The 10,871-nt window shown below is 41.4% G+C and overlaps 1 protein-coding gene across 1 annotated transcript in view; it reads right to left on the reverse strand.

Annotated features, from left to right (window-relative positions):
* The window catches only part of grid2 (glutamate receptor, ionotropic, delta 2), a 584,280-nt gene that overhangs the window by 234,352 nt on the left and 339,057 nt on the right, over positions 1–10,871 (reverse strand). Inside the window, exon 4 of the mRNA XM_008279344.1 lies at positions 1,464–1,669. Within this exon, the coding sequence (XP_008277566.1) occupies positions 1,464–1,669 (206 nt within the window). The remainder of the gene's footprint in view (positions 1–1,463; positions 1,670–10,871) is intronic.

The following is a 10,871-nucleotide window of genomic DNA, read 5'->3' on the forward strand; positions in this document are numbered from 1 at the left end:
CCTGGCTTCATTTTCTCAGTGCAGAAACCAACGGGTGACGTCACGGTAGCTACGTCCATCTTTTATACAGTCTATGGTTTTAATGCTGTATGAAAATTAAGCGCATACCCAGTCATGAGTATGAAAAAAAATTAAAAAGAAAAAAGAAAAGAAAAGAAAAACTAACTCAATTCAAAGATATTTTGTTTTTATGTTTAATTAACCACTTATGCACATGTGTAAGTAAGTGGAAAGAAGGGCGAGCTGAATAAAAAGTCAGGTCAAATCCCTCCTCCATAAACTGGACACTATCTACCACACCACCATCCGTTTTGCCACTGGTGCCCCCTTCACGACTCACCACTGCACTCTGTACAGCCTAGTTAACTGGCCCTCTCTTCACTCCCACAGGCAAACTCGTTGGTATTTGTTCATTTATAAAACTATCATAGGTCAACCTCCAGCTTATCTACGTTCACTACTCATCACTCGTCACATCAGCCGCTCACTTCGCAACAGCAACCTCATCCACCTCCTCATCCCTAAAGCCTGCGCTATTTTTGGCTGCTAGTCGTTTCAGTTTTCTGCAGCTCTTGACTGGAACCACTTACAAAAAAACCACTCAAACTCAGCGTCTTTATATCATCTTTTAAAAATATGGTGAAGGAGCTATTTACTGAGTCCTGTACCTGCTTTTAGTGTATTTTATCTTCAAAGCCTTTTATTGTTATGTTTTGTTTGTGTACTGTTTTTTTTTACAGATGTATTCCCTTCATTGTATTTTCTGCTCTGTGCTGCCTCTTGGCCAGGTCGTTATTGTAAATGAGAAGCTGTTCTCAATGAACTCATCTGGTTAAATAAAGGGGGGAAAAAATAAATACTTCAAATGCGTATGTTCTGTTTTAATGCAGGTTGTTAAAAATTGAATCCTTCAATAGACAAAGCGAGAAAGGGAGCACAATCAAAATATTTGCGTATCTCCGTACCATGTTCAGGGCTTTGCAAATAATACTTAAGCAGACTTGAGAGGACCAGTTGCTCTGATTTTTAGCCGTCTGCTCAATAGAGAGACGGGAAGCTTCGAGAAACATCCATGATCCTGGTACGTGTGTTGCTATGTGACATAAAAGTCTTTCAAAGTACTCTTAACCACAGAAAAAACAGGTAAAACCAAGACTATTAAGTTGATGTGTACTACACCTCATCTACAATTGTAAATAAAGTCTGTATATCTGTCGTACACATGAAGTCAACAGATGATGTATTCATTTCGATGAAGTTTGACAAAGAAATCAATTCCTGATTGATTCCAGTCTGCACTAATTTCCTCGACTCTTTCCCAGTTCTCAATCAGAGCTTTTCAGATCCTCAAGATATGCTAACTTTCCAATAAATAGTGCTATTAGGGTCTTTGATAAACTGCTACTGGTGTTTTCCTCTTTTATTGACTGAGAAGTATGAGATCAAAAACCAACCGTCCTTACCTCGGTGATGAAGGCCTTGGCAGTAGCCGGGCTCATGAACAGCACGGCTCTGCGCAGCGTGTCCCTGTAGCGATGCAGCTCCTCCACGCGCATTGTTCTGAACAGACTCGTGATCATCATGTTAATATTAGACTCCACCTTCTGAAGGGACACGTCCATTCCCTGCTGAGAGGTCCGGTCAAGGAAATCCTCAATCCCACGGATATCTGGAAGAAAGAAAAAAAAAAAGAGACAAATGTAGAGGTGTGACTGTATATTTGGCTCTAGAGCAACAAACACATTCTTCTGAAGGCATTATGCAGAAAAGCGGCAGCGTGAGAGATAAATACGCTGCACCATACACACAGATTTAGCAGAAATATTAAGACCATCGCTGATGACTCTACACCATATTCTCTGTTGCAGCTGATGGGTTATCTCTCTGCATGGATAGGCTCAGTAAATATCCCAATTCATCAGCTCCTACTGGCAGTGATTCCTTGCGCTGTGTGCATTTGTATTAGTCAGATTTTTATCCCTCGTGTTAATCTAAGGTACGGCTTTTGTTGACAACATTATATACACGGTATGTCAGTGTTTATTATCTTTCTTTCTAAAAAAAATCTGAATGCACAAAGCACAATGTAGACATGGCCTCTTTTAGAGATACACAAAATGGGACGGAAAGATATGAAAAAGAAAAAAATATGGCAGTGAGTCATCAAAAGTGGGAGGTTTGTTTTCTTTTCTTTTGCTTGTTCGGTCCATTGACGTAGATACTTTATGAATGAGGTAAGACAAAAACAATCAGTAAGAAGAGACATAGTCATTATGTTTTTTTAAAAAAGTTTGCTCTCTGAAAGTGTTCGCTGTGTGTGTGTGCACAAGTGTGTCCTTCATACAACATGTGTTTGCACTGTATGGCAGACACATGAGCATGGCCCTGTGAGTCCTTGCCTAAATATGTGTCTTAGTTTATGGTTATTCTGCTTGCTACTGTTAACAAGGATGTACAGAACTAATGCACCATAAAAGGCAAAGTTTCAAAATTTTGTAGTGGCACAGATTTTTAAAAAAAGAATATTAACAGTATCCATCCATTATCTATACACCGCTTAATCCTCACTAGGGTCATGGGGGGTTGGAGTCTATCCCAGCTGACTCAGGGTGAAGGCAGGGGACACCCTGGACAGGTNACTTAGAGACAGACAACCAAGCACACTCACATTCACACCTACAGACAATTTAGAATCACCAATTAACCTCAACATGTTTTTGGACTTGTGGGAGGAAGCTGGGGAACCCGGAGAGAACCCACGCTGGGTGCCCCCGCCGGGACACGAACCGGCGACCTTCTTGCTGTGAGGCAACAGTGCGCCACCTTGCAGCCCAATAGTAACAGCCTAATATTTTTAATTAAACATACTGTCAGAGACACTTTAATTTACATTTTTCATCTTCGGTAACAGTCATTTTGTAAGACTGCCATCACCTCTATGCAGATGACACTCCGCTTTATTTACTGACAAATCAAGATGTCAAGGAAAAATTATGGACCCTTAGAGTCATGGTCTCTCTAGCTAAATAAATCTGAAGATAGTACTCAGTGACCTAAATCTTTGACTAGTTTGCTGAGAATATGTAGGCATCTAAACTGCAAGAATGTATAACACTGAGCAAGGGATGTTCTTAAATTGAAATGGTATGTTTTTAAAACTGGAAACTACGCATTTGAACTTAAATTGTACCCCAATCCAGTGTTTTGACAGTCTTATATGGATGCTTTAATGCTCTCAGTGTGTGAATATATATGTCAAAATATATGCAAATATATAATCAAATGGGTTTTGCTTGGGTTTTAATATTTGACCATCAATCACATGTGAACTTGTTGCTGTATTGAGCATCAGCACATGCAGTATCCGTGCCGTTAGAACAACAAACTATTAGTCAAAAAGTGCACAACAAAGTGTGAGTCACTCACCACTTAAGTGTCTGGACACAAACAGAACAAATAACTTATGACAGTGGTAACAATGCCACTGAGTTTTTGATTGAAGTACCAACCACTATAATTATCTCTATTAAGAGTTAAGTTTTTTTATGATAACAAAACCAGGACGCTGCCGTAAGTTTTTTTTTTTACTGCCTGAACTCCTCTATTCTTAATGAGCTACATTGCAGGTCAAGGTAATCCTAATTAAGGCACTTTGGCGTTGAGACCATTGCTAATGATGTCAGAGGATGTGTGTGTGTGTGTGTGTGTGTGTGTGTGTAGTTATGTAAAGCAACTACCTAATGATCTATTTGATATGGAAAACGGATGACACTACCGTCATTGCCGGTGTCACGGCTGAGCAATTAAGTGGATTGATTAGACTTGTTAAGGGCCGCGGGGCTGGGGCGATGGTGTGATTTCATCAATGCCAAATTTTGGAGGTTTAACATCGTATTAAGAGGAGAGACACTATGCAGAAGCATTGATTGTGGGAAAAAAGTAATTTAGAAATAAGATGAATGGAATCCTGTGAACAACTACGAGCTACAGGTTCCTATGATGTCAAGACGGCTGAGAGTTCACGGGGTTAAACGGGGACGAATGGGACCTTCTGGATGTTTGTGTGTGTCTCAAATATCTTATCAACTCTTGTTCTACCATGGGGAAAATTAAAAAGGAATGCTGTCAGTATTTAAGCAACAAAAAACATGACATGGCAAAGAAAAAAACAAAACACCCAAGTGATAGTAGTCAGAACTTCATCTCCATTCCCAAACTCAAGAGGCACAGCAGCACACACACAGGATATGCAGGTGCAGAACTCCAGACGACAACAGCTGGGCACACAGTCTGTTAACAAGGCAGCTTCACTCTGGAACAGATCTGTGTGTCTAGCATGAGCACTTACAAAATGCATTAAATTATTTATTTTAAAATATTCCAGCGCATCCATCACCTCGCCTGCTTTACTTACTTTGTTGTTGTGTTTCTTTGTGAAGCTGCGTTTGTACGTGATGATGATGATGAGAAAAGGTAGACGAACAAACACAGCCAGCAGGATGGCATCTTTAATGGCAAAACAACCCTTCTGCGATCTGTCTGGGAGCACAGAGTTATCAAGCCACTAAAATCTAATTACTAGAATTAATTAGCAGAAATAATCATTTGTCGCAGAAGTAATTACTGTTAACTGTATTATCATTGGTAACGCGATCGTCGTCACAAGTGCTGTGACTCAACTTCATTAACTTAAGGTTGGAGGAACAAAAATGGCCACAGTGCGTTAGTTTGACTCTTTCACCCCAGTAGAGACAAAGATGAATTCACTTTTGTATCCACATCAATTAATATCAGTATAAACTCTGTCAGAAAGGTGTTTGACACACACACACCGACACATTACATGCTTTATTCTTCCACAAAGCTGATTTAAGCTTAAATCTCTACATCTATCATGGTTTATAATCAATGCTATCAAGCTACATGAAAATTTGACACTGCCTGATTTATGTTTTCTATGGTAAGAAAGTTTGTAAATCAACAGACTCGAAAAATCTTTAGAGAAATAAGGAAGTCGTGAGAAAAGAGCATGACATTTTTTTCTGCTTTTTTTCTTCCCTCAACAAATGAAGTTTTTTTTTTTTAATGCTAATCCAGTTTTTTACCAACACATGCCTCCCAATCAGTGCCTGTACACCTTCTCGTCCTATTTTATTGCTGTATTACTCTGCGCCGCCTTGTACCTGCTCATCTGCCTCTTAGCCGTTCTTGCCGTCTGCCTGGAGGGTCAGTCTGGCTTTACTTGCCATCATCAATCCATTCTCCACCCTAGCTTACAGTTCAGGTTGTGTGTCTAATGCGTTTGCCTCGCTCCGCTCTGAGAGGAAAGAACAAACCCAACTGTCTCACCGCTTACAGCTCATTCGCACTCACTGCATTAAACACTTAACAGTCGATTTGTCATAACTTTGGCAAGCCGTGATGCGAGAAATACCGAAATGTATACGAGCTATAAACAACCATTAAATCTTTTAGTGTAAACACTGCAGTGTGCGTTGTTGGTTTAAAGGCAAAATGCACATTTGATGAGAAACAAAAACACGTGAAAGAAAATGCATTTAATAAATGCAGGCATGAATAAGTGTCACTTGTTGCAAAAAAAACAACACAAAAAGTAAGACAGAGATGTGTGAGACATACAGTAAAGGAATATTTACGACCCCCACTTAGACAAAAAAGAAAGCCAATGACTTTCAAATGTAAACACATCCCGGTCCAATTTTACACATTTGTAGTCAAAGGCGTCCTCATCCCCGACATCAAAGTTTGCTTGCGTTTCTGTATGCCTGCTGTTCAAAGGACGAGATTTGAGCATGCACCTCCCCACTGCTGAGCGGATCATTGGCTGTCAGCTACTTCCCATCAAGGAGCTTCAGGACACGATAGCGGATAAAAAGACGGGCAAAATTGCCACCGACCTTGCCCACCCAGGCAACCATCTGTTTGAGAAACATTCCTCTGGGAGACAGTACCGCTCCATTAACACCATGATCACCCATCACCTCAACAGCTTTTCCCCCATGCGCTGTCACCTCACTCAACCACTCCTCCTGAGTCGGCCATGCAAAGACATATTGTGCATTCCCACAGTCCCAGGCCTCTTCATCTAACAGAGATGACTGTATTACTGCTGCCATGCTAGCTACTGTCACCTAAGTGGCTCTTGCAGCGTTCGGCAAACTTCTGGAGCGTCTGTATGCGACTTCACTTCACAGCGTCTCTCAGCTTAGGAGCCCATTGTTACTTTGAGCCAACACACAACACACTATGTTTATTTATCTGCTTTTTATTTGCAGCCATGCTGATTATTAAGTTAAAGTATATTTTTGAAACATTATCTGTACTTAATTTCCCAATAAAGAACACAAGAAATGTTGAAATTATATGACGGATGGCAAAAAAAGCGATCCAGCTGTGTCACAAATATTAACTTTATGCAAACTGATGGTATTCTTAAAGCACTTTGCCTCCACCTTGCACTGTGCCACTGTGGATCACCGCTTTTCAAGAGTTATACAAGTGAAACTGAACAGGTATTCTTGCAAAGAGAGCTCATCAGCTGGAAAGATTTACATAATTCCCTGTAAAACAAGGTTAAGGCTTGTATGGCATAAGGTTCGGTACGTGTCCCTTTCCCCCTATTTGTCAGGCTTCCCTTCCTTCCCCTCCATCCCCATCTATTCTCCAAGTCCCTGGCTCAAAGTGAAAGCTAGAGTTAATGTAGTGTAGCAGCCAACAGCATGCGGGGATTTCACCTGCATGTACCGACCTCAGCGGTACTCTGTCTGTGTTCAGAAACACCACTATTTTCTCCCCTGCTTGCTTTCCCCTCATCCGTCTCTCTTCCCTTGGCTTTTCATCTGAAACCTCCCTCAGTTTGCTTTCTGTTCTCTGGGGCAGAATCTCATTTTAAAGGCGTGTAAAGTCCAAGCTGTTGTTCTACTCAAAGAGGCGGACTCTGTGTCATGTGCAATGTCCGTCAATTCAGCGCCGGAGAGCGGTCCTACTGGATGTCAGCGCTGCTTTCTTTTAACTCAGACAGTGATTTATTTATTTATTTACATCATGTAATGGTAAAGACTGTGTTTTTTGTTAATAAAATACTAGGTACAATTAGTGAAATGAGTGACTACATCAGCTAAGAGGTTCAAATCACCCTCTGTTTGTGATATAATAACTGGTCAAAACAATGATTTTAGCCCATTACGAACCTTTAAATGAGGAAAGACTAGCAGATATGTTAATGAAGAGCTGGCTGGTGTCTGTACGAAGGAAGCAGCTTGAGTGCAAGGATACAAAAGAAAGAGAAAACATTGATATGAACTTTGCACTGGGAGGAAATATAATGGGCCGACGGTCCAAAAGGAGGTGTTAACACATCCAAGCGTGCTCCCCTGAGCATTGAGAAAAGGGAAGACATCAAACATCTGCAAATGAGATTCAGCCTATGCAACTCCCCGGCTGTCTGTCAGAGCACCCCGGTTCCCCTGTTCCCCCTCGTTCACTCCGTCTGACTTGCAAAATCTTCCCCTCCTTCAAATATTAAAGAAAATACTAAACTTTGGAGCTGTACACTTCATTTTGCATCTGGCTTTACAGTTTTCGGCCTTTCTCCCTCCTAGCCATCTATGTTTCAACCTTACTCTCCCCGCCTGAGGCATTTAAAATCTGGGCTTGTGGCTATTGTTTCAATGCTACCAGGGAATAGAAAAGCATTACAAACTTTAGAAAGAGGTTTTGTCTGTCTGACCATCCATCCATCCACTCATCCAACCATCCATCATAACAGCTTGACTGAGCTACCCGAGCAACCGGACTTTTTTCCAATGATTGGATCTTGCGTTCCGGCCAGGAGTGATGCTTGATTGCTCATTGTCCAGGTCATAATGTGAGGCTCTCGCTGCCGTGGAAGCCAAGCTGACATAAATTAGTTTCACTCCCTGCTAAGGCAAGTGGAAGGAGGTGTAGGGTGAGTGGGGCTTTTCTATCCATTCAATACGGGGTGAAGTTCTACATGAAGGTTGCCAGCGTTTGGAGCCTGTGTAGCTTCCTTTTTTTTTGTGACGGGTATATTTTAATTTGTTGTGTCTATACAGCTGGCCTGGGAACACCTAGGGGTCCCCCTGGAAGAGCTGGGGGAGGTGTATGTGGATCGGGAAGTCTGGGCGGCTTTGCTAAGGCTGCTGCCTCCGCGACCCGACTCCGGATAAGCGAGAGAAGATGGATGGATGGATGGTGTCTATACAGAGAAGCCACTCGCTAAAGGCCCCATATTTAGCAGTGGTTCCTAAAATATGGATTTAGCCTCCAAATGGAATGCAGGGGTCTTGGAAACCTAGCTCTAGAGGATTCAAAATGGTAAAGAACCCAGCCCCAGGGATCTGAACCTTTGGGGAAGTTTACCTTCTTAAGAGAATAAATGCTTTCAGCCATAAATCATCAGTAGTCTACCAATCTACCTACTTCTCTCAAAATCTTCTACTTCTTTAAGATCTCCATCCACCTCTCCTTTGCTTTACTTTCCTCTTCCGGTTGTTCTCTTTTATTCTTTTTACCTGAAAGCACCAGGCGTCACATTCCCAGAGTCCCCACAGCCCACAGAGAGCTTAACCAGCACTTGTTAAACAAAACCAACACTCTACAAAAGGCTCGACCCCTTTAAGGTGTGTGTCACCTTCCCGTTCTCCTCAAATCATTTCTGGCTTTTAATCCCCCCTACATGTGAAACGCCCTCTACTCTACAAACCCTTGACCCCAGCAATTAGGGTATGAGGTGTATCTGTGATGCTGTGGGGGGCATTTTGCTGGAATAGAAAGGAGCCACTTGTCATCTTACAGGAAGGGTCACTTCAAATCACTGCTCATTTGTTCTAAGTGATTGCACCTTATTCTCTGATGAAGTATTTCTATACTGATGGGCGTCATCTTCTCCAGGATGACAAATCCCCCCCACATGCATAGCACACGAGGGATAACTGAAAGGTTTGAAACGATGTGACTCATGGCCTTTGGAGTATCTCAATCCAGTTGAACATGTATGGGACAATCTGGACCAAGGCAGCAATGTCCATCACCACCATCAAGAATGAGGGAATACTTTTCGTATGAATGGTGTTCTCTTCAGCAGAGTTCCAAAAAAAAATCACTGTCAAGGCGCACTGAAGCTGTTCTGGTTCCATACATGGTGGCCCAGAGACTTGCTCAGGCACTTCATGTGGGATTTTCCTTCAAATTGTCACTCGTCTGTACCTCAAGTGTCCGAACTTTTCTCAACTTCCCTGAGCTCCCTGCTTCTTTTTTATTTCCCCCCACTTCCTGTTTTTATTATATTTTCTGTACCCTGACTTTCTTATGCCCTAAGCTACTTTGACATTGTTTAAGCTGCTCAAGCTACTTGACAAGCATCAGTGCTCAATTTGAAAAAAAAATAAAAATAAAAAATAGATACGTTCCATTTCACAAACACACACTCTGGGATCCTAACCTCCAGTGACCACTGGATGTGGATGTGCTGTTTTCTTGCTTTGTTCCTGCAGCCAGAGACAATCCACTGCTATCCTAGTCCTTGTGCCAATGTCCGTATCCACAGAGCATAAAGTCCCCACCTGAATATAAATAAATATCTGCACTTATTGATATTTTTGGCTTGTTTTTTTCTTGTTTGTGTCACTTCTCCTCTTGTGTCTGTGAAACAGAAAAACGAATGCTGTATTTTTCTTTCTGCTAGCGTACACCATTCTGCAAATACAGATACAAGATAAAGATATTTTTGAACCGCAATACAACCCAGAAGAAGATGAAGCTGTACTGCAACCAGAATGCAAAGCAGCAGCGACCAGGGTTTTCACAAGACGTTGTTTTTGCATGTATGTGAACTTCATAAACACGATATTAAATGTTGTATGTACAGGATAAAAAATAACAAATTAAACACAGGTTCCTTCTATTATTATTGTTTTTTTGCTGGGCTTTTGCTCTCTCATTCTATTCCATCTACCAAAATCCAAACTTGAGCTTCACCTGTATGGCTATCTAGAAATAAAAAACTTCAGCTTATTGATTTTGTCCTATAAAAAGTCTTTGAAGCAGTCTGCAGTACCTCCATATTCTTAATGCTGTTAGATCCTAATCTCTCCAGGTCTCTCTCCGCTTTGCTTTAAGTTTACCTCTCTTCTTCTTCTTCTCTCTAACTCTCTCTCTCTAACTCTAACTTTTTTATTGCTAAAGACATTTCCCCTCCAGTGACCTCCAAGGATGTTAACTACTACTCTGGGGTCACAGGCTTTTGTAAAAGGTTTTACACCCTTTATAGTTGTTTTTGCATTCATCTTTTTTTTTTTTTTCCCTGACAGCCTATGTCTGTGCCCTACCAAATCCGTTATGCCTTTAGATGTGTGTCCCTATCCCCTCTCTGCTTTAGTGTTTCTGTTCCCCCTTATATATTCACAATCTCTTATATCTTTTTCTGTCTTACTGTCTGTCTCCTCCACAGTGAAATTGTTCAAAGTAAGACATGACCTCCCTGCATAAAGCGTGTACATCTTTGGTGTTTGGCTCATGAGTGTACCTGTTTGCCTGCATTTGTCTGAATTTTCCTTTATCATCAACATCTCCATGTCTCTGTTGGCCTAGCTTTCATGTTGTTGTGTTTTTTTTTATTTTTTGTACCCCATCTGTCACCTCTTCCCTGTCTCCCCCCTCTCTTCCCCCCTGCAGTGTCTCTGGGCTTTACTGCCGTTAAAATAGACATCCATCCATTCATGCATGTATGCATCCATTTCCTCACTCCTTATTCTCCTACTCTTGTCTGTACAACTTCAGACTCTGCTTCTCCCTCGCTCAATTGAATCTTATGCAATTCATATGTATAT

Source organism: Stegastes partitus, unplaced genomic scaffold, assembly GCF_000690725.1.
Source record: "Stegastes partitus isolate 25-593 unplaced genomic scaffold, Stegastes_partitus-1.0.2 Scaffold155, whole genome shotgun sequence".
NCBI lineage: Eukaryota > Metazoa > Chordata > Actinopteri > Pomacentridae > Stegastes > Stegastes partitus.